The following is a 24,779-nucleotide window of genomic DNA, read 5'->3' on the forward strand; positions in this document are numbered from 1 at the left end:
TCTTCTTTAGAAATATAATGTTGGCTGAGGCCTTTCCATGTGATGTGGAATCCCTCTCCAGTCCCAGGAATATTTGGAAACCATGTCATTTCACAGTATTGTGGAGTAAATGCACTCTGCACATGTTTGTTCATTTTATTTTGTTAAATGTTCCAGGGCTAAATCCTGGTATAGGGGAAAAAACAGGTACCAGGGCTGAGGCATGGCTCACTGTAAACCCTGTTGACGCCTTGACGCATCCCAGTTATGAAAGTAAGCATCCACCACAGCATCCATCCATCTCAGTTTTCTCCTTCCATGTGCTTGGACCTCTTCTATGCTGCATTCTTATTTCTCATGTTATTTTCCTTCGCTGGCTAATGGATAAGCTCAGGTTTTAATATTTCTATGTTTGCACACTGGAGAGCCATAACAACAGCATGAAAAAATAATGATAGCAAGCTGTAATGATAAATCCATGTGTCTTATCAGGCAGTCATTTGCCAACCTGAGTGAAAGGTGTATCACCTTTTATAAATGCACACAGAGTGAGACTCTCAACAGAAGAATCAGCCTAGTTGCTAAAAGCATTGATCAGACAAGGCTGAGTTTCAAAGCCAATTGTTACTGATCAGCTCAGCTGAAAACCCTTCCCCCAAAAAAGAAACACACACACACACACACACATTTTATCTTTGAGCTGTTGTTGTACTTTTGAGACTGAAAGGCACAGTTTGCAAAGGTTATGTATTAATAGAACATCATGTGTGCCACATCTATAAAAGCCTTTTTAAAAGGAAGTTTGGTGGCAGACGATTTGAGATATAGTATCTATGTGCGCGCACCCACACACACACCGCTGCCAGCTCATTGCTCCATTTTATGAGCACACAGCTAGAATTATCCGAATTAAAAACAAGCTGGGTGTCAAGGGGGTTTAAACAAACATTGATCTGGAAGAGGTTTTTTTAAAAAATGTGGATCTTTGTTGCCAGAACATGAAATAGAAACTGTGGCATCTCTTGCACAACTCTGCCATCTGTGACCCAGGGAGACAGCTGAGCTCCTATGGGGATGCTAAGAGGTGAGCTGAAATGAACGTAGGAATAAAATGGTTCTTCCAATCCCCAAAAAGCCCAATGTGCAGTCTACACAAACACACACAATGCTGCAAAAATCTATTAGTTGGCCCATCGTAATGCTAAGGCTGAGACCAAATTTTGGAAATTTTAAGCGCAAAGCATGGCTTGGGTTTTGAAAAGAATGGTGAATGTCCAAACAAGACATATGCTGTGTGACTGAAAACCAATAACCACGTCTCCCAGATCATGATTAGTGAAAAAAGATGCACAATGTGAAGTTGTCATACTCCGTTTCCTTGCCCAGACTCTACTTCACTTGCTGCTGCTTGCAAGGTGGGTTGGGGAAACCCCAAGTTGTACTGACATCACATGTAGTCTTCCACTATTATTTGTTATTTATTTATTGAATTTATACCCCACCCTTTCTCCCAAAGATACTATCATGAGATGTGAGTTAGCAGCAGCCAAGCAGCCGTGTAGCATCTAGCTTGGGTCTCAGGCCCACGTTACAAAGCCACTCAGACATGTGTTCCTTTAAACTGGACAATTCAAGTGTGGTGAATTCTGTTTGCTGCTGTTTCCCCACCCCGCCAGACATCAGCAAGTTTGGTGGGAGACTACCACTGCTGTGGTTCAGCCACTGAGAACGCCTCCCTATATATAAGGCCTTGCCCTGCATTGATCTTAGGCGGTATTGACAGAGCTGTGTGTATTCTACAATCACCTGGTTCATGAACAGAAGTCAGTACTGAGTACAGAATTCATTATCCCAGAGGACCTTTCATTTAAAGGGAGGAAAAAAACTAGGCTGCAAAAATTGGCTCAAAACGGTGTGGATTGTCCTTGGTAGAAGCGAGACTTCCAGTGGCCAGGGAGTGGGCCTTCAATTTATTTGACTATATGCTTCCTCTTTTGTAAGTGATACCACAGAGGTAGTGTAGAGGTTCATAATGTGTCAGGAGCTTTAGTATAGGGTCTGCACCATTTAGGACTTTTCATTTTCTTTTTGGCATTGCATATCTTATGGTGCTACCCTCCTATGTTACTGCACAGCATTTGGCCCTTGCTGTGAGTAGGTGAAGTAAAATGACCTTATGCAAAGTAAGCATCTGCTTTTTAAAAAGGGGGGGGGAAGCAACAGATTGGCAAACTTTATTACTTTTTACAGTTTTCAACGTTTGAACTTTTCTTTACATGGGATTATTATTTCCTGTATTTTCAGAGGGGTTAGCCACGTTAGTCTATTGCACCGAAAACAACAAAGAGTCTTGTGGTACCTTAAAGACTGACACATTCACTATGGCACAAGCATATGTGAACTACAGTGCACTTCATGAGGTGTTATCCTGAGTTATAGGTATATATGTACATGGGTGAGGCTGGGGAGGGGATTGTAAACTGAGGGCAGAAGGAAAGGAAAGGCAGAAAATACAGACAAAATACATTATTAACAGTAGCTATTCATAAAAAACAGTTGTTGATTACACAGACATCCTGGCATTAGCAAGCCAATTAACAGATGTAATGTTCAATCACCAATGATACCTCTTGATGAATTGAAATTCAGCAGTTTCATGTTGCAGTTTCCCTTTGACTTTCTCCTTTGTTTAAGGATGATAGCTTTAAGGTCAGGCACAGAGGATCCTGGATGTTCCCCCATGTGTGTTTGGATACAGCCATTTCTGATACTGGGGAGAATGCTGGTGGTGATGATTAAGCTCAGAGCATTTTGAACATTGACAGCACAAGTTCCTCTTCAGCTGGTGAACATTTTCCATTCTTTTTCCAGATGAAACAACCTTTGAAGCAGGAGTCAAAGTCCAGATCCACAGTCAGTCTGAGCCGCCGTTTGTTCAGGAGCTTGGGTTTGGTGTGGCGCCGGGTTTCCAGACTTTTGTAGCCACGCAGGAGCAAAGGGTGAGTCCCATGTTCCTCACACGTGTTGGCATTCTGGCTTCATTCCTTCTAAGGCTGTGAAGAGAAGAGAGACTGAGGCTGCCTTGGCTGAGGGCCCTTTGAGAGCGGCAGGGAAGGAGAGAGGCAGCCTGCCCATGAGGAGGTGAGGAGACCACTTCAGTTGGGTGATTTTAAGTGGCATGAACAGTGGCAGAATGGGAGGCAGGCCTGGCGTATGAGACTTTGGGCACTTCCAGACTGTTGCTGCTTTTGGGTGGGATTCAGTCACATACCAGCAAATTCTGGTTGCGCATTTCATACTCGTCATCTGTTTATTGGTATGCCACTTTCCCACAAAATTGTGCCCAAAGTGGCTCATAATATATCAAAGGAACAAAAACAATTCAAGTCAAATGAGAAACAATAGTAAATAATAGTAATTTAATGTTGTCAGCCACTTTGAGACCTAGATGGTGAAAAGCAAGGTATACATTTTTAAAAATAAATAATAAGTACCCCCCCCCAAAAAAAACCAGTCCATACAAGATTGTGTAAAACAATACAAATAAACAATGCAAGTAAACTAACATAATTTGATAATTAAAGTTGATTTGGAGCTCTTATGCAACAAACCCATGGCTTTCTCAGAAATCTGACTTTTTGCCAGAAGGAAAGTGACTGGAAAATGCGCTGGGAAGTGTGGGATAGGATTTGCTTGATGAAATATTGTCTAACCTCTCCATAAACAAATCAGAATGAATACTGTATAAACAGCTGACATCATCCAACATCCCTGCAAACTTTGTACAAACAAATCAGGCTGAATGCTGACACATGGCAAAATGGTAGGTACACGAATCTGGGGCAGAACATCCAAATTCTCAGGGTGGGAAGAATGTAACTGACAATGAAAACTAGGAATTTGGGCAGCTGACTCATATAATCGTATTGGTGACTCTAGCTCAGTATTGCCTTCCCTGCCAGTCAGTGGAGTGGTTAAAAGACTAGAACGGAGGGAGACACTAGTTCAAAGCCCCTCTCTGCCACGAAGTTCACTGGGTGACCCTGGGCTAGCTCAGCCTTCCCCAACTGGGTGCCATCAAGATGTTTTCCATTACCAGTTGTGTTAGCTGGGGTTGATGGGACTTGTCCAAAACATCTGGGTGGCACCCAGTTGGGGAAGCTTGAACTAGTCACTGTCTCTCACTCTAACTTACCCCACTGGGTTGTTGTGAGGCTAAAATGATGGAGGGGGGAATCAGGAGCAGCACCTTGAACTCCTTGGAGGAATGACAAGACATCAGTGTAATAAGATGAAATAAATGCATTCCCTGGTAGTGGCTCTCTATGGTTTCTAACAGGGGTCTTTCCCAGCCGTACCTCGAGATGCTGGGGATTGAAACTAAGTCCTCCTGCATGAGCTGTGGCTCTTCCCCATGGTGTGGCCCCTCTTTCCCCCAGTGCAGAGGCTTGTCTGTGAAATGAATCTAAAACTTCTCGTATCCAGAACAAGAGGCATTCCCTGCCTAGACCAACAAGCCAGGGCACAAAATAATTGACAATTTGCTATCTTTTAGAGGTTCCCCCCCCCAAAAAAAAGTTGCTACCTGAGACAGGCTTCCTCAACCCACCAAATGGTGGGGCTGACTGCCTGTAGCTATCCCTATGCACCCAAGATTAGGTGCTGGGGGCATACAGCCACCTGTGAGTCCCCAGGCCTGTGAATGTAAAGTGTAATGAATTTAAAGTGCAAAAAAATCAGACAGCCAACTAGGTTTACCAGCCATGCACACAAATTTACTTTGTTGAATTCTGCACCGTTTATCCATCCATCCTCATACAAACTTTTAATAATGAGGGTTTGGATATGTGCCTGGAGGGTAGGTAAGATCATTCCAGTCCTAATTAGGACCAATTATGTTTGCCGTGAACACCGTTGAGTGGAAATGTTGCATCCCTCTTTGGGTTGCAGGAAACCTTTATGGCAATCTTTTTCGAAATTGCACATCTGCTGGGAAAGGGGGAAATCACATGGCAGCTGGAGAGGCAGATTACGTGAGGGGCTGAGATGATCCATAAAAGGTTTTGGTAAAGGATGTGAAGAAGAAATCAGCAAGACAAGGATGGGGGGCAGTGAAACAGGGCAAAAAGAGCAGAGTAGGAGGGAGGAGATAACAGATAGATAAGGCTATTAATGCTTGGGTTCACATTAAGCTGGACTCTGTTGTGTAGGAAATGGCCAAGTTACTTCTGCAGGATGAGTAGTTGCATGTTGATCATTCAAAAAGGTTGGCAGGTGCATTCAGCAGATGTCTGGGCACATCATTCCTTGCCAGGGTGGCACCACTCCGAGATCTGAGGATCAAGAGGGATGCAAACCTCACAGCTGCAAGACCCTTGGACTTGGACTGAATGTTGGTTCTTAGGGTAAAGCATCTGTAATTCTGATATTTTTCACCAACATATTACTTTGCTTTTATATATGTCACCTGCTGTTTTTAGACTGTCATCCATCCCACGTCCGACAGGTTAGAATTTTAAGTGAAAACAAGCATCATGTGTTTTCTCCACTGTTTCCCAAAATTGATGGATGCATTTATTTATTACATTTGTATTCTGCCTTTTCTCCAATGAGCTCAAAGGAGCACATGTAGCCGTCCCCCGTACACACCCATTTTATCCTCGCAACAACCCTGTGAGGTAGGTTAGGCTGAGGGATAGCAACTGGCCACGGTCACACAGTGATCTTCATGGCTGAGTGGGGATTTGAACCAAGATCTTCCCAGTGCTAATCCAATTCTTTATAACCACTATACCACACTGGCTTGGGAATCATGGTGACGGCAAAATAGAAATAGCTGCACTACAAACTGGTATAGCTTTTGTACTCGTTTGAGCACCACAGCTTCCCACTGGAGATTCCTGAGAACTGTAACTTGGGAAGGGTGTCCAGAAGTCTGTATTGGATGTCCCTGCTCCTTCCCTCCATCCTCACTGTACTGCCGTTCCTATGGGAAAATTAAGTGCCTGATGTTGAAAGTTATTGTGTTGAAAGTGCCCCAGGAAAGTTATTGTCACACTTGAGGATTAAATTGACTTTGAGCAGCAGTAGTTAACCAGTGGCCCTCCCAGGTGGCATGGGACTCTGGCCCCTGTCAGCCCCAGCCATGATGGCCAGCGGCCTGGGATGATGGGAGCTGTAGTCCACCAACATCCACAGTCTCCCCCACCCCTGCCTTTCAGGTTCTCATTATTTATGTGAACGTGGAAGGAAAAGCATGAGAGAGGCATCCGTGACTTGAATAAGCCTTCTGACCAATATTTGTTGTTGTTACATGCCTTCAAGTCGATCACGACTTATGGCAACCGTATGAATCAGCGACCTCCAATATAGGTTTTATATTTACATTACGGAGCGATTTTAAAAACTAATAAAAAAGTAAGCAAAATCTGCCGTAGCCTTCCTTTTATATTTTGATTTGTTTATTTATTGCATTTATATCCCACCTTTCCCCCAAGATGCTCAAGGCAGCATGCATGGCTCTCCCCCCTCTATATTCTCCTCACGACAACCCTGTGAGGTAGGTTAGGTTAAGAGTTGATGTCTGGCCCAAGGTCACCCAGTGAGCTTGTCCCAGTCTAACTCTCTGACTGTTATACCACACTGCTTCTCAGTGAAAATGACAGTGGCCAGTTGCTATCAAATGCAAATTCCCCGAGTTTCCAATGTACTCTTCTAGCATCCACATCATGTTAAATAGCTTCTGGCTTTCTCACCCTTGCAGTGCTGCCGTGGCCAGCACAAGGACATGCTGTGAACCAGGAGCAAGCAGTGCCCAGGCGGTGCCTGGCTTGCTGAGGGAGGCTGCTGTTTTCTTCTTTCTCTGGCACAGCTTGTCCTCATTACGCCTAACAAGTGGGGGGAGAAAAGGAGAACAGTTTCCACACAGGAGCAGCAGCATCGCACACAGCTAAACCTTCTCTCATCCGGCCAGGTGCTCTCACCCACCACCCATGAAACACAAGCAAAGCAGCCCATGCTGCCTGCATGATAAAAGCGACAAAAAGCCCTATGGTGTTTGCAAGTGACTTTGTCAGGTGCGCAGCAAGAGAGAAGGAGGCAGAGAGGCTGTCAGTGCTGCTGCCGCGTTGGCTCACTTAAAAAAAAAAGTGTGGGGGCAGAAGAGGAATGGGGGACAGTGGTGGTGCCTGCCAACTTCCAAGGATGTTGTTGGGCACAGAGGGAATCAAGACAGAAGGCACAAAGGCAGGGACTGGAGAATGAGGCAGCAGTAGAGGAGTGGCTATAAAATGGATGGAGTGAGGGCGAAGGAGCTTAAATGGGACGGGGGGGATGGCCTCACTAGGGTAGGGTTGAAGAACCTGTGGCCCTCCAGATATTGCTGGACTTCATCTCCCCTCATTTCTGACCATTGGCCATGTTGGTTGGCGCTGATGGGATCTGGTATCGTAGCAGTTTCTGTGGGGCCACAGGTTCCCCATCAGCAACAGGGCAGAGAAGTGAAGAGGCTTTCACCTACCCCAAACACTTTTGTGACCCTCATCTCTATTATCTGTGACAGTTTCGACTGCAGAATTAAATTATATCATTTTCTCACACTGTACCCTTTCAAGATGTGCACTGGGGTGAGGGCTGCAGTTTTGAATGGCATCCCAAGAAGAAGACAAAAAACCTATCTCTACATGGAAATACAACATCTCAGGTGTTAAGCTGTTCCCTGACATGCGATATTTATATCTGCGTGGAGATACTTTGGGTTGGGGGAACAAACACACAATTCTCACCTGCAGCTTGAAGTGATTCAGTCCAGGAATAGAGTCCACTTTGATTCTGCCACCTATATAAACTGGCTATCTCTGGACTGTGCAAGAAAGCCAGTTTTGTTCATACATTATATTAAGTTCTCCGTAGAGAAGGAGGTGTGAAGGGAAAAAATTCAAAAGAACCTTGTAAGCTGCCTTCCTAGGGAGATGCTTAAAAAAGAGGGGGGGTGGGGAGGGAGAGATCTCAGCTCCAGTTGCTCTGCGCCACACTGAAAGACAGCCTGAATGGCACGCTGTGAGTTGCATGAAGGATGCTTTTGAATGCTTTAACAATTGCTGAAGCAATCTGCTTGTGTGATCCCATCTGATGTCTCATTAACGAACCCAGATTTCTTGTTATCATTTCACTTCTGAGCAAAAGGCAAAGGCTATTTTCTCACAACTTTGGTGGAAGGGAATGACAGGCAAAGAGCTCTCTTCTGTGGTCTGGGCATGACAGTGTGCTACATCAGAGCCATAACTGGAGGGAGGGAAGATGTGCTACGGCAGAACGGCACCTTGTAGGAAAGAGCTAATTGCACAGTGTCCACAAATATGCATATTAGATCTCCAATGCTTGTTTCTATTTTTTAGAAAAGCAGCTTGGGGGGGGAGTTGAAAGTGGGGAAGAGTGCTTAACCCATTCCTTGTCTGCCATTTCCCTTCTCCAAGTTGCTTGACTGGCAGGTTGTAAACATGCAGGTCACATCCACACCATATATTTAAAGCACATTTAAAACATGGCTTCCCCCAAAGAATCCTGGGAACTGTAGTTCACCTCTCAAAGCTACAATTCCAAACTCCTTTAACAAACTACCATTCCCAGAATCCCGTGTGGGAAGGCATGCTTTAAATGTATGGTGTGACTGCAGTTGAAATCTTGAAGGTGGGGGGCAAGGTGTCTGTTTGGGGGTGCTGATTTAGAGCAAGGTAAGAGAAGCACAGCTCTTCCACTCCCAATTGCTCCCTCCAGAAGAAACTTTTCTTTCTTTTCTGAAAAAGGACTTCTGGGTTCTCATACACACTTGCACATAATGTTCAGCTAGTCCCTTGGATGGAGAATTTTTTAAACCACCTTGAAATCATTGACAAAAGGTGGCATGTAATGAAGTATATGAGAGGTAGCACTCTCAGGTAAGAGCTAATATATTGCAAATGAGCAGAAAATATGTGAATGGGCAGAAGATGAACTGTAAATGGGAAGGGAATAGTAATGAGAACACTCTAAGGGGGTGATATGGATGGGGAGCTTATTGCTTGCTACATGAAGACAATCATTTGAAATTTCCCTGGGGATAGTGAGAGCCACTTGGGGGAGGCTGCTTGGAACAGAGAAATGAGGGTGTGGAAAGAGTTAGGTATCGTCTCCCCGCTGCCAGATCTCAACTCAAACTAACTTTCATACTAAGTCCTGACCTGGTCCTGGACAGTTCATCCTTCAGTGAGGATCCAGACTTCCTGGAGCCAGGAGACGCAGGGAAACAGAACCACAGCACTGATCCAGAAATCCCCAGTATCCAGGGAGCGACCTCTGAGGTCTGCCTCCAGGGGAAGTACCCTCAGGATGGCTTCCAGCCTCACTTGGATTTTGGTGGAATCTGAGGGGCCAGTCTTTACAAACCTTCAGTTGACTCTCCTCCTTTTGCCCTGCCTTTAACTGATCTTCCTAGCTGCTGTCCTCTGCCTTTATCTCGCCTTTGCTTTTGGACTTCCCTTGTTACTGTTTGGTGCTATCATGTTCTGGGCCTGTTGTGTGATCATGTCCCAGCCAAGCTCAGGCACTGAGACCTAATTCAGCCAGAACAGGACAATAGTCCTCTCCTGCAGCTCAATGCCTTAATTTATAAAATGGAAGAGGCATATTCCACATGTTCATGGATAGCATGCAGTTAGCCCCTGACAGGTAGGATGACTTGATAAGGGAAGAGGGGGCCACACCAGAAATGGGTGGCATATTATGAGACAAAGACATGACATCTGGGCTGTGAGATAAGGTCCATTTTAGCATGGAGTCAGAAGACAGTGCGAGATTGTACTGGGGGAAGAGGTAGAAGGTTAATATGGGGTGATTTTTACGGAGAATTTTTGTCTTATCTGTGCGGTTGTGTTGTGGTTTTTTAAAAAGTATTTATTTGTATGCCGCTTAATACTCAAATAAGCTTCTAAGTGGTTTACAAGTATAAAAACCAATTACACAAGCGCTAAATTATAGACATCCATAGTTAAAATACCCACTAAAGCAATCCCAATCAAACAGCACAGTCATTAAAACATTCTTTCAACATGTAATGCACTAGAAGTACTGTTGTTACTCTCTTGGGATTTTGTTTTTAAATGTTCAACTATCCTGAGGTTTTGGAATAGGTCAGGATTATAATCTAAACGAAGTTTTGGGAGGATTTGGGCCATTGTGGGCAGGATTGGATCTGCCATTTACTCAACAATATCCATCTGCTTAAGTAAAAAGCTTCTCTCTCTCTCTCTTTCATTCATCCCCTAAACTCTCCCCCTAGGGAAGACAAATAAGTAATGGAAGTGTGGAGGTCTTGGGAGTCTCTCTAGCCATCTGTAGTTAGTTTGCAGGCAACACTTCTGCTGTCTTGTAGTGTATCGTGTGGCCTGGATTTTGTAGGTTGGCTCTCAGTGAGTTGAGGTGTTGAATATGCCTTTGGGGCAGTGGAATGGGGGTAAATGGATAGCCTTCGATCTGTGAGCTGCTATCCTTCGGACACCAAAAAGTGAACCTTTAAAAAACCCTCTTTGTAGGACTCCCCTTGTGTTTAGTCTGAAGGCTGTAGCTAGTGTAAACTGCTGCAGCCTGATTGCTCACCAGAGTGAGACCCTGTCAGCATATAACACCCTTGATCAGAGATCTACATTAGCTGCCAATTTGTTAGCAGGCAAAATTAAAGATATTATTAGTATATAAAGCTCTCAACAGCTTGGACCAGTTTACTTGAAGGATTTCATCACCTCATATGTGCCCATTCAATCACTTAGATCTGTGGAACTGGCACTTTTACAAGTGCCACATAATGTTCATTCTACCCTTGCAACAAATCGATCCTTCAGTGTGGTAGTACTTACACTTTGGAACTCCCTGCCCATTGATATTAGGCAGGCACCTCCACTGTATTGTTTTTGATGCCTGCTAAAATCTTTTTTGTTCCAGCAAGTCTTCCCAGGCATGTAATTTTAGCATGTAATTATTGTTTTTATTTTATATTTACATTTTATGTAACTTGTTAATTTTTTTATTAAGTATTTCAGACTGTCTACTGTAAACTGCTTAGAGGTCTTTTGTTCTAATAAGCGGCATATAAAATTTTGTTAAATAAATAGAATGCACAGATGACTCAAGCAAGCAAGGCAAGCCACATGCCAGTTCCTTACAGAATGGCAATATAGGGTCATCTGCCCACTCATCGCCCATCTTTGAAGTGGAAAATGATTGCTCCTCTAGAGATAAAGGTGATGGTGGTAGAATAATCATTTACATTGCTGTTTTAATTGTTATGCTGCTTTAATGGGCTTGTTTTAGTTTACATATAGGACATTGGGTATAGGACAGGTAAAGACACGGCTGGGCTCAAGGGGGTTTGCAGATATCACTGATCCAGCTGCTACTAGAAGCCCTACCATGGGGATGATCTGTTGGGTCCATCCAAATGTGCAGTTATATGTGGTTACATTCTGCCTCCACTGTCAGAGGCAGTATGCTTCTGAATACCAGTTGCTAGAAACTGCAGAAGGAGTGAATACTGTTATGCTCAAGTCCTGCTTATGTGTTTAAAATTGTTGTAACTTGCCCGGTGGGTAACAACAACAACAACATTGTTGGCTACTGTGAAAACAGGATGCTGGACTTGATGGGCCTGGGCCTGATCCAGCAGGCTGTTCTTATGTTCTTGTGTGAGAGTTGGGGTGGCAGAATGGCAAAGAAGTCATTGTGTGAGCCAGGAAGCCCTCAATTCAATTTATTTGAGCCTTGTGCTCACTGAGTAGCATTAGGCAAATGACTGTTTCTGAGAGAGCTGCTCTCTATCTCCAATCTACAATATGGAGACAAAAGTGCTGATCTTCCTTACAGGATTGTTTTAAGCAATAAGGAGGGACATGTATTTTATGTATTTATACCAATATTTTTATGCTGCTTGTTGGCCTCACAGCTGCCCCCTAAAGCAGCTTACAAGAAAAAGCTGTAAAAATAAAACTCACCCATTGTAAACTCGCTATCATCTAGTTTTTTTATGACATCAAAGCATATGCAAAGCACTTTGAACATACTAAGGTGCCATATAAATAATAATTAGTGTTTTGTTATAATTATATAATTTTAATTTTATTATATGGGAAAGGGCTGCATCTCAGTGATCTACTTTGCATGCAGAAGGTCCCAGGTTCTCAATCCCCGACGTCTCCAGGTAGGGCTTGGAGAGACCGCTGCTGGAAAGACCGAGCTAGATGGACTAATAGGCAATTTCCTATGTCCTCCCCACCCCCATAGCCAAGGTTCAGGCTGTGAGTGCCACTGATTGTGAAGCCAGAATAGCATCACCCATATGCAAGAGTGTATCATCAGACTTGGGAAAGAAAACCTCAAGGTTTCTAGAAGTACAAAAAAAAATTATTTAGAGAAAAACTCTCATTGTTGGGAACCCCCAAAACTGTTCAGTAAGGACTGACTGTGCTCAGTGGCCATGGAAAGCTGGCTGGGTGATATTTTGCAGGGAGACTGCAGAAAATGGGGAAGGGGTGGAATGAAGGGGGTAAAATCCTGAACAGCAGGAGCATACTACACTGCAACATTTTGTTGCAGGTCCCACTCATCATGTTATGATTATTATTTTATTGCAACAAAAAATGCCCCACCTAACAGTCATCTAGCCCAGCTGCGGCAATGCATAGTTCTTCAGAAGGGAGAAAGGAATGGAAGAAACTGGATGATCTGACCTTTAGAGTTAGGAATTAGGGCGGCCTTTGCTGGCTGGGGCTGATGGGAGTTGCAGACCTAAACATCTGGAGGGCACCAGGTTAGCGAAGGCTGCATTAGGGCTTTGGCCCTAGGAAGAAATGCCACCTGAATTGAGCATTTGGCCCCAGCTAGCGGCTTTGAGGAAACAAAGCATCTCTTCTTCCTAATCTTTCTTTCGGCAGTGCTTGTTTAAGATACTGCTAATGGAGACACGCTTGGGTGATAATGCAATTGCTTGAGACCCGACAAGGGAGATGGCAAGGCCCATTGATCGGAGCACAATGGCAAAAGCAATGTAATTATTTGGGGGCTTGGGCTGCATGATCTCTCCCTGTGCAAGTAGCTGAACAGCTAGTCGTCAGCAGAGGAAAAGTGGCTTGCCTTTGAGACTGTGGGGAGCTGAGACGTGACACCTCCCCCTCAATATCTTATCTTTGCAGAGGATTATTTACACGTGCAGGTGTCATAGTCTAAAACATGTGGAGGGTGCCAGATTGGAGACGGCTGCTGTAGAGACTCCTTTGGCCAAGCTGCTTCCAAGAGTTCTGCACTCCAATAGTAGAGCTCTCTGGACCTTTTAGGTGGCCACATGCCACTAAAGTTGTTGTCATCATCATCATAATACTTCGCAACGTGCCTAAAATTTTAAAAATCAGAACCTGTCTGCAGACTTATAATCTAATAGCATGATGCAAAAGGAATAGGGAGGGAGGATGATTTTGGCTAAGCCATTGGAATAAGGCTGTGCACAGTTTGGGGCAGGGACCTAGCCTAAGGAGCTACCTGGGGCTGTGTGTGCTCAGGTCTCAGAGTGCATTGCAGGCACAGAAGGAAACAGGTACGCAACACCAACCCGTATGATTGACATGCAATGTTTAGATTGGCTGGGACAGGTCTTTTTACCTTCTGATCAACAGCCTCTGCCTCAGGAGCAACTGACCTCAGGGGAACCAAGCTTACACACTCCTGGTCTAGAATTTGGCACAGCCTACCTCCGGCAGCGGCAGCGTGCTTCAGAGCATTCTGCAGGAGCGAAGAAGCCCTCGTTCTCACCACCTCTGTCAGTCAAGGCGCACCAAGGAGGGTGTAATTAAGCATTCAATCTGCGCCTTCCCCACAGACGTCAGGCCGGCTCAGAAGCAACGTGGCTCAAAGCCAAGGCTGGCTAAGCGAGAAGCACTGAAACTTAATATGTGATCATTCCATCATGTCCGATCTCTATGTTGCAAGCACAATTTAAACAACTTAGAAGATTTGTGTGGAAGCAAGGCTGGAGCAGACGCTGAGGTCATGAGAGATTATGATTATTTATTCTCCTTTATCATGTCGTCTGCAACATATGGGTGTTGCTCCCCACTCCAGATGACTAAAACAACAGCAGATGCCACTATTATCTTGGTGGAGGAACGTAAACGAGGTGTGGAAGGCCTCTAGTAGCATTTTGTCACTATCACAAAGAAATTATTGATTCTTCCATCTTAAAGAGCCTCCCCATTAACCCTCCGAGCTTGCTCCTTGAGCCTGTGTGGCTGTTCCAACCAGATGTGTGTCTGTTGTGTAGGGATCTCATTGCAGCCAGTTTGGCACAGGGCTTCCTCCTTGACCAATCTGGCACTTTGAAAGTTGAGGAAAAGTAACTCCCACATTTGTAGAGCTAGGATTAATTGAAACAGGGCCAGCCCAGCCATTAGGCAGAATGAGGCAGGTGCCTCAGGCACCAGATTTTGATATCATATCTACACCGAACACTGAAACCACTCTTTAACAGTCATGGAGAATCCTGGGAACTGTAGTTTGTTTTGGGAACTGCAGATCTGTGAGGTCAGCACCTTTAACAAACTACAGTTCCCAGAATTTTTGAGGGGAGAGCCATGACTGTTTAAAGTGGTATAAGAGTGCTTTAAATATATGTTGTAGATGTGACCTTTATGTCATGAAAAGGCAACGCATTGTTAGTTATTTAAATTATTATTCCTGTATTTATGTTGTGGGATGACATTTGTGAGATTTTCTTGCCTCAAGTGCCAAGATAAATAGGCTGGCCTTGTGTACTATGCACCTTGATCTATCTTTCTTTCTTTCTTTCTTTCTTTCTTTCTTTCTTTCTTTCTTTCTTTCTTTCTTTCTTTCTTTCTTCTTTGAGGAGGGGTGACATTTGCTTTTTCACTTCAGGCAGCAAAATGTTTTGGGCCACCTCTGAATCCAAATTTATGTAAAAGGTGTGTGTGTGTGTTTTAAAATTTATATTTGAAATTCAGGGTCCACTTTGATGCAGTAGCTTATGAGAACCATGTTAGATAATCTACAATCTACATCCTTTTCAAAACCTACCATCAAGCAACATCTTTAGTAGGACCAACCAATAAGTTGCAGAGCAAAAGTGAGCAAGTTCTCCAGAACTCTTTCATCAGGCTCAGTGTTAAGCAAAGGGGAGGGAGAGAGAGAAAGCTAGCTTGATGTTGAAGCCACAATAGTGCAGGTGGAGATAGTAGACTAGGGCTGCAATCCTATGCCTGGTTTCTTGGGAGTAAGTTTATTGAACTCAGTGGGACTAACATTTAAGTAGACATGTACATTGCACAGTTTAGGCTCTAGGAGATACCATGCAAATTTCATATAGATTGCTGGGACAAAGACAACACAGTGGCTAATCAACCATTTTTGAAAATACAAATTCCAGAGGTTACCTGGATCTGTCTCCATCCTTTGGCAAAACACCTAAGAGGTTCCTTGTAGTAGAGATCAGAAGAGAAAAATTGTAGTTTTTTATGTTAGCAAAGCTGGAGCTTAATTTTAGGAGGTTAACTAAGTAAAGTTAATTGACACCAAGTTAGGGAGGATTGCCTAGTGGTTGGCAGGAATGTAAACCTCAAAAAGTAAAGTCCCACTTTCAGGTGGCAGAAAATTGCCTTCTTTCAGTTTTAACATCCTGCTCCTGAAGGCCCCAGTTCACTATTCTCTAGGATACATAAAAAGCAAAGGAAGTTGCATTGGTCGTTGAAAAATCCCATTTCAGAGCACTCCTCTAAACTCCACAGTTAAAACACAACCTTCTACATCCTGACTGAAGCCCCCACCCTTCTCTTGCAGCTGACATACCTTCCGCCTCCATGGGGCGAGTGCCGCTCATCAGACTTTGGCCTGGACTTCTTTCCCATCTACAGCATCACTGCATGCAGGATAGACTGTGAGACCCGTTATGTGGTGGAAAATTGCAACTGCAGAATGGTTCACATGCCAGGTATGTCTTCAAGGATTAGTTGTAACAGACCCAGTAGGTGCTTCCTCCCTGATGTCAGGGCTGACTCTTGTCAAGAGGCAGTCCTGGGAGTGAAGCAAAGAGATGGGCCCGTAGCTCAGCGGTAGAGGACGTGCTTTGCATGCAGAAGTCCACAGGTTCAATCCCTGATATTCCTAGGTAAGGCTGGAAAAGATTCCTGTATTAAACCCTACAGAGCTGCTGTCAATATTTGATACATTTTGGGGTTAGATTAAGGTTGGAGCACCTTGCTCAGCCTGAAGCCCAGATTAACTGGATAGAAATCTATCAGTTGCCACATTTCAGGTGTGGGTAGGGCTAGGCCAAAAAGTGGGTGGAGCCAGGTACAATCATACACTACCCTCTTCTTTACCATGTGATCATCTCTCGTCTGTTGAGGTTCAAGAGGCTACTTCGATGACCTGGCTATATTTTTAGTCCCTCTTTGGCCACAGTTTGGTGGTGGTGTACAGGCTGAATCCCTGCCTTGGCATCTCTAAGGCTCCAGATTTTGGACAACATGTGGACTCAAGTCTTGCTACCTGGTCCTGACTAAAAATCTCATTTACCTTTTTTAACACATTGAAGTTGAGTTTAACTTTTTCAGTAGAAGTTAGGTTTGATTTTGAACTAGGTATTTTTAATGCTTTGGTGCCATTTTGGATCATGTCCTGGTTTAAACCAGCTTTTTGAAGAAGATGTGCAGGTTCTGGAAGAAAGTATATGTGAAAGAAACACCTTGTAGTTGCCACTAAACAACTACGGTTTCCATCACTGCAATAGGTAATTCATTAGCATGGCCTGCAATTGCACTGTTCTGTCACCCTCCATGCACCATATATCCTGTTACCATTTTATTCTATTCACTAAGGGAAAAAAATGGATCCAACAGCTTGCCTTTCACTGAGATAATACAAACTACTAAAATCATGTATTTGAAGAACTTGAATGCTTAAAACATGTTATTCCAAGTTTGTAATACTTCCTGTGCCTGTTCCTCATTCAATCCCTCATAAATAACCCTATTCATACTCACCCAACAGTTCCTGTACCACTCTCACACACATAACAGTTCACACATAACAGTTCACGATAACAAATAGCTACCAATGTGATAGTTCTGTCTCCTTCCATCTGGTCCCTAGGTCTAGTGTGCTGATAGAATGCTTTGAAGTTAAAAAAAATGGAATGTTAGTAAACATTCTGTAACATCTAAAGTGAGGGAAGTCCCATTTCATTAAACTGAAGCCAGGGTTCTTAGAACCAGTAGCTACAGGACATTTATTCCTAGTTGTGGGGGTCCTCTTTTGGTCCAGTTTATCTGATTTTTGGAGGCAAATTGGCAAAATCACTATTTTGGTACAAATCTACATACTTTAAGCTGTGTAATCCTATACACATTTACCTGGGAATAAGTCCCATTGAAGTCAGTGGAACTTACTTCTGAGTAGGCATGGATAGGATTGCTCAATTAATTTGATGTCATTTGGTTTTCTCAGACCCTAGTAACTGCTCTAACCGTTACAGATATCATTGTGACAGCTCAGTCTTACTATACCCCTACTCCAATCCTGTAAAGCAAGGACTAGTTTCCTAAGCATTTCAGAAAGAAATCCATAGTTGCAAAGCTTGCATTTAAAAAACGGCCCTGTGCATTTTCTTTATATGCAGGGGATGCTCCGTTCTGCACGCCAGAGCAGTATAAAGAGTGTGCAGATCCTGCACTAGGTAAGTTTTGAAGGACGAGGGAATCGCTCACTGTCAGTTTCTCAGAATTTAATTTTTTTCAAGAATCTCATTTCAATCCAGGAATGTGTTTTCAGTAACAGACCCGTGTTCTAGAATTAGTGGGATAAAACACACCTCTTAATAAGTACAGAGTGTGTTTTGTTCACTGTTGGGCAATGACTGCCTATCATGAGGATTAAACACTGAGGGTAAAGGGCTTGCAGGCAAGTTTCAGCTGCAACATGTCTGTGATCAGATTGCTGCTCACTATGGCTGTTGGGAAAAGCTAAAATGAATTTGGGGGACTTTCATCAAATTTCCAGCTGATGGGCAGTGAGTTCAACCCTGCTGGATTGTCTGCACAACAGAGTTTACTGTGGGGAACTCAATCATGCAGCCTGTCTCTGTAGAAAGCAGCTTTGCCAGCCCTGTGCTTGGTGCTTTGCTGGGTACAGAGCTGGCAAACCATTGTGCTGCACTTTCCAAGCGCCTGACAATCAGTTGGCTGTCCAGTGCTTGAGAAGCGCTGCATGAAGGACTTGGATAGGTGGATTGATGGGTCATAATGATGTCAGATGATTGACAGGTGAGTTGTCCTGCCCACCTGTCAAAGTTGGCATTTAGGGGTGGGGACAGATAGTGCTCTGGCTGGCCAAACCAAAAAGGTTCCCCACTCCTGGTCTAGAAGAACCATTGATGTTAGCTCACAAGCCAATTCCCCTTATGTATGCATCTCTGAGCTGTTAGTTCTGGCAGTAAGCCATCTGGTTCTCACTTTGCCTTGCAGTGGTTCTTGGTGAAAAGGACAGCAGTTATTGTGTGTGCCAAACACCATGCAACTTAACACGCTACAACAAGGAACTCTCCATGGTTAAGATCCCCAGCAAGACCTCAGCCAAGTATCTTGAGAAAAAGTTTAACAAGTCAGAGAAATATATCTCGTAAGTAAGCCCAGCGTAATCAGGGCTAGAATAATTGCTGTGCTCATTAGTCTAATGAGAGGCTCTTACTTGTGTTATAAAACAGAGGCTTGCATTCAGCGTTAGCCATACTCAGAGTAGACCCACTGAGTTGTTGTAATCCTTACAACCACTAAGACAGTAGTATTAGCCTCATGTTATATATGTAGCTAGGAGGCAGTATGTTTACAAATACCAGTTGCTGGAAAGATCAGGAGGGAAGAGTGCTCTTGCACTCAGGTCCTGCTTACAGGCTTCCCATAGGCATCTGGTTGAAGTAGACCTTAGCTGGATACAACCAAAATATACAGTGGCTGACTGTCAGACTACAGCTGGGTTAGGCTGTGGGCTGTCAGGTTTGAGGCCCCAGGGAGCTGGCTGCCCATCTATCCAAGTAACCCAGAAGTGGCCAAAGCATGCAGGTTTGGGGCTGTGTGTGTGTGTTCAGAGGCAAGTGCCTAGTCCAAGACTGTCAATAGTCAAGATCCAAGCCAGCAACAGGAGGCCTAGAAGCAGGTACTTAGTCAAAAGGCAGGCAGAGGTCTAAGACAGTGATCAGGAAAATGGCATAGACTCTTAAGTACAATCATCACACCAGAGCTAAGTTGCACAGACTGAGAAGCTGGCTCTGAGATCAAGTCTTTATAGCACATGGTCTGCTGGTACTGGCCCAAGGGGTCCGCTAACTGGATGTTGAGGCAGACTGGTACTGCAGCCAAAATGGCACCCTTGAAGCCCAGAGCTCAGTCTTCCAAATCCACAGGAGCAACTGAGTGCTGGTGGCACCAACTGCTGTGAGTTCCAGTCCTACACATGCTTACATACATACACATGGCCCTGGAAATGTGCACTGTTGGTTTATCACAGGGCAAAGGAGCAGCTGGAGAGAGGAGGGCAGAATACTGTCAGCTTAGGCGGCCTGAAGAGAAGGACTCACTATGATAGCTGCAAGCAGTGGGTGGCTTCCCGCTGTGAACTCAGTTAGAAAAGGCAGGAAATGGAAACAAAAATACACAAGGAGTTGGGGCACTTTCCTTATGAGAAAAGGCTAGAGAATTGGGGATGGGGGGCAGTGTAGGAAAAACCCAAGAATATTACAGGAGTGGAAGGGTGGAAATTGATTGGGGTTTATAAAATTACATAATTAAAATTATAAAGTTAGAGAGTTTTTCTCCTAATAGATTGTCAAGACAGATAAAAGAAAATGCCTCTTCACAAAACCCACAACTATCTTATGGGACTCACTGCCACAAGATCTGGTGATGTCTGCTGGCCTAGGTGGCTTTAAAGGGGGATTGGATCAATTTATGGAGGAGGAGAGGCCTATCAGGAGCTATACATCACAATGGCCACATGCAACCTCCAAGTTCAGAGACAGTGTATCACTAAATTCCAGTTTTGAGGGAAGGGGAATTATTGCCTTCAAGCTCTCCTTGTGGGATTTCGAGAGGTGCTTGGTTGGCTGCTGTGAGAAGGAGAATGATAGCACATGTGTGTGTGCGGGGGGGTGTTTGGCCTTTCAGCTGTTGCTGAAGTGCATCTCCCATCAACCCCAGCAATCATGGCCAGTGGCCAAGGTTAATGGGAGTTCAGTAACATCTGGAAGGGTAAAGGTTCCCCACACCTGCTCTAGAGGGACCTCTGGTCAGATCTGGTAGGTAGGGTTCTTATGTATGTTAATACCTTTGAGATATTTGGTTTCTTGCTTTTCAGTCCTGAAGGGGCTCACAAAGTGACTTACAAGTAGCTGATGTTTTATGGACATTGTGTGTGTGTGAGGGAGGGAGGGAGGTCCTTGAGAGTGGCAGGAGGGAGGTGTCGTTAAAGGTAGTATATTACGGTTGCCTAGAAACCATAATGCATGTTGACAGACTTCCCACCAATTACTTAATATCTCTTTTCTTTGTGGTAGCCTGACCCCCTGCTCAGGCATAGCACATCCCCCGGGCTACCCATTTGGAAGACGAGTTCTCTTACAGCTCACTCAAAAATCTGCAATGGCAGCAGAAAGCTTACTTGTTTTTATAGATGAAGCTCCTTTGTTTTGATCTCATCTCAGTGGCCTGTTTTCTCTCCTCAGGGAGAATATCCTTGTACTGGATATATTCTTCGAAGCCCTCAACTATGAGACCATTGAGCAAAAGAAAGCATATGAAGTGGCAGCTTTACTTGGTGAGTAAAAACCCTGCATGCGTGCGTGGACGGATGGAATTTGGGGCTGATTTGTAGCTTCAACCCAGCTCATCAAGTGGGGGGGGGATTTGAAACAGAGGTGAAAGGTGTCCCGTCCAGAGTTGATACCAGGAGACTGAGACACTGGTGCAAGTAAATCTCATTTTATTAGAGTAATGGATACATCAAAAGCAGTGCGCTTCATAGAAAACCCTACATTAACTCACTAGGAATCCCTAACTACACTCTTGACATGCTCTGCGACGTAAGAAGAAAGTTGACTCAACACCCCCCTCAATACTCAGCAGACTTATATAGGGAAAGTTTTTGAGTGCAATCTCTCACTCCGTCGCACACCCGCCCTCTGCCCGGTACGCTTTTCCCGCTGCCGAGAGCGAGGTGAGGAGGGGCAAGCCTCCATGGGCTCATCAGACGAAACAGGGTCCTTATCAACAGTCCAGGAAGTAGAGGGCTGAGAAGCGTCAGGTGCCTCTAAGTTACTGCGGGACGAAGGGGGTGTTACTGCTAATTCACGGCTTGGTGAAGGAAGAGTTACTGCTCTTTTGGAATCCTCCCCTAACTGATCCGTTGGGATGGTTGAAGGCTGAGCGCTGTCCCCAAGGGGGGCTGGGTCACCCGTGGGAATTGGCGGCGCATCTAACACACTCCTTTCCTTAATGTCTGGAATAGACACAACAACAGCTGGATCTTCTGTGCCTTCTGGCAGTTGAGGCGTCTGCAACTCATGCCTTCCCCCTCCCTGCCCTTCCAGAGAGAGCTGGGGCTCGACAAAAGGAGGCAAGGAGGGGGAACAATCAAACAGCAACTAGTTACGATGGCTATATGCTACCTCCAGGATCAAAAGCCATCTACGTCTGAATCCCAGTTGCTGGCACATCCACAGTGTCCTTGGAACAAGTTGGTTCAGGGAGGAACAGCTGGGAGCATGTGTTGTGAAGCCCACCTGTTTTGTGCAAAGTGCCCCCTTTGTGTGCAAAGTGCCCTTTCCCCATCACCAGATTTCTCCTCCCCCATGAACTCTTAAGTGCGCACAACCCTGTAGCCGGAGAGATATGGCTGCATGCCCTTGCCATCAGAGATATGGTCTCCCTATGTGAAGCTTATATGCTGCTGCTGATGTGCTGTGATTTAGTATTGAATCATGCCATATTCTGTTGTGATGATGTTGGCAGGGCACTCATTGATGCAGGGCTTTTTAATGTTTTCATTGAAGTCAATGGGAGGAAATTCTTTGTTCCATGTCTGGGAGCTGGTCTAAAGTTATGCTAATGCAGCATCCCCATGGTTTGAAGGTATAGGATACATATGTTCTTCCCCTGTGCCACCCAAGCCCTGCCAACAACTCCACCCAGTTTCAGCCATTCTGCTGGCATATCTTTGCCAGCAGAACAGCTCCAGCAATTGTGTTTACTGCCAGCATTTCTGTTGTGTTCCACTGATATATCTGTCATGACTGGCTTATCTGGTGTTCTGCCAGCATATTGGGTCCTTGAGTATGGGATTAGCCCCTAAATCTAGTAACATCTGTAACTAGAAATATTAAAAAAATAAGAGAACTATTTTTTATTTTATTGTATTGCAAACAAAGTAGGACAATTTGTATGATAGTTTCTCTTTCTGCCCTTCCTGGTTATTAATTCCCATTCTGCCCAGCAGCCTCAGTTTGTTTCCTGCTCTCACTCCTACCCCGTCTCCAGGAGTTTGCCTTTCCATCCATCACACTGAAAAATCCTTGGCTTTCCTGGCTTGTAAAAATCGGAATCCATCCCCTCTCTGTTGTTTGAAGGAAAGTTTAATTTCTGTTTGTTTGTCCCAAGGCCTTTGTAAGCAGCATTTAAGGATATACCCTGTTGTCATGGAGATACAAGCATTTTTCTTTCTGAACAATAAGCAGAGAGAGATTCTTACCAGTTGATATAGAGAACAACTGTAATTCTTATTGGCAGTCGAAGGATAAGGATTCCTCATGTATTCTATAATGTATTCATCCCTAGATGCTTCATGGAGGTTGTACAGCATCCTAAACCAGAGTAGCAGAAGTGAGCAAATCTTATGATTTCAAAGGAAAATAATTGGCTATAGAATAGAGAACCAAATGGGCAAGAGCAAGATAACTGGGAGGCAGTTCATAAGGAATATGATCCGTGTATCAGATTCATAGATGGCATACAACTATACAAAGCAGAGCCTTCTCAGTGATGGTACCCTGTCTGTAGAACTCCCTCCCAGTTGTCTCTCACATTATATTGATTGAGGTGTCAACTTCAGACATGTTTATTTTTGCAGGCATTCAGAGCATATCAGGAGTGGCCCTATTTACATTTACAGCATTTTTAAAGCACGTTTCCTTCCTCCCTCCCCTCCCCAAGAATCCCAGGAACTGTAGTTTGTTGAGGGTGCTGGGAATTGTAGCTCTGTGAGGAGTAAATTACAGTTCCTAGGATTCTTTGGGGGGTGGGGGAGTGTTTTAATAACTGTCTGAAACACTTGCTGTTCAACTGTCCTGACTGAAGCTGACTGTTGTATGCTATTGTTATCAAAAATTGTGGTTTTAATTTTGCTTTTATACTTTATTTTATGAATATTGTTATCTGCCCAGGGCTGTCTATGAGGAAACCAGGATTCAAGAAACAAAATAATTAAAAAAACATTTAGAGGTTTTATTACAATCAAGCAGTATACAAACGTTGTTTTACATAAATAAAAATAAAATAATAATCATAACAACAACTGCAGGAGACTGCAACTCTCTGGGGTAGTGGCTAAAAGTTCCCAAGAGTCAAGGAATTGGAGAAGTAGGCCAGATAGTGACAGAATTAAAGCTATAGACCTCTGTGTGCTTTCCTGGAAATAAATCAGATCAAATTCAATGGAAGTTGCTTTTGAGCCCACAGTATGGTGTCACAGCTGAAAAGGCCAATGCCATTTTAAGTTGCATTTACAGAAGCACCAAAAAGTCCTTGGAGAAAGAATGCAGGGAACGAATGCTCACCATGTTTACAGATAATCTGAAAGGAAACAATAAATTTCCCCAGGCAAAGAGTAGTTTTGAATTACACGGTAAGAAGTTGCTAGCTCTTTTCCAAGCAGCTCAGCCACCAGAATAAACTGCTGAGACAGACAATGGAATCTTCGTCCTTCGAGGCTTTCAGGAAAAGGCTGGGTAGGCCTACTTGGGAACACTTTCGCTTGCACAAGCGATAATCCATACAACCATGCTGAATCTGTGATTTTATCTGAGAGAGCTGGGACATCCTGGTGGCTAAGAGTCAGTAGTTCAATAATCCCCACTCCCATCCCTGCACTGTCCGCTACTGCTAAGAGTGAGCAGTGAGCTGGGAAGCCTTGTATTCCACTCTCACCTCAACCACAAACATGCTAAGTAGCCTTAGCTTGCTTCCACACTGGAGCTTTTTTCCTTTTCTGGAATTTTCATTGTTTACTCACTCACTTTTTATGGAGGATACATACAGATGACACCGTAAATCCACTGTTTTCTGTGCTCCTGAGGCTTTTAAGTGTTCCTGTGCCTTTAATTAAACACTTCCTAAATGCAGGTAGAGCCCATTTTATTACTCCCTAATGTGAAAGGAGGTGAGCGATCAGTGGACTAAATCATCCCTTGAATAGCCTCTCCTAATTGTCCCATTATCAGTTTCTGTTCCCATAGTATTGGCAGTAGGGAGGACTTTATTATTGGTTTTCTTGCAGTAAGAATAATTTGCTATAAAAGAAATGAAAAGGGGGGGAAATGAGAAAGATAGAGCACACTGTTCAACCGAATATCCCCAAAGTGATCAGTTTGAGCTGGAAGCTGGTGTTTGAAGTGTGGTAGGCAAAATGTATTGCTTTGCTGACCAGGGTCCTAGTAGTTAGGCTAGTGT

The 24,779-nt window shown here is 44.2% G+C and overlaps 1 protein-coding gene across 6 annotated transcripts in view; it reads left to right on the plus strand.

Moving 5' to 3' along the window:
* Positions 1 to 24,779, plus strand: part of ASIC2 (acid sensing ion channel subunit 2) — a 485,065-nt gene that overhangs the window by 449,679 nt on the left and 10,607 nt on the right. For all 6 annotated transcript variants that reach the window (XR_009758339.1, XR_009758340.1, XM_061588636.1 and 3 more), the window contains exons 3-7: positions 2,851 to 2,978; positions 15,847 to 15,997; positions 17,687 to 17,743; positions 18,531 to 18,684; positions 20,783 to 20,874. Coding sequence is in view for 4 of the 6 variants with exons in the window: in XM_061588636.1 (XP_061444620.1) it covers positions 2,851 to 2,978; positions 15,847 to 15,997; positions 17,687 to 17,743; positions 18,531 to 18,684; positions 20,783 to 20,874 (582 nt within the window). In the remaining 2 variants the exon portion in view is untranslated. The remainder of the gene's footprint in view (positions 1 to 2,850; positions 2,979 to 15,846; positions 15,998 to 17,686; positions 17,744 to 18,530; positions 18,685 to 20,782; positions 20,875 to 24,779) is intronic.

The sequence above is a fragment of the Rhineura floridana genome, chromosome 11, assembly GCF_030035675.1.
Source record: "Rhineura floridana isolate rRhiFlo1 chromosome 11, rRhiFlo1.hap2, whole genome shotgun sequence".
NCBI lineage: Eukaryota > Metazoa > Chordata > Lepidosauria > Squamata > Rhineuridae > Rhineura > Rhineura floridana.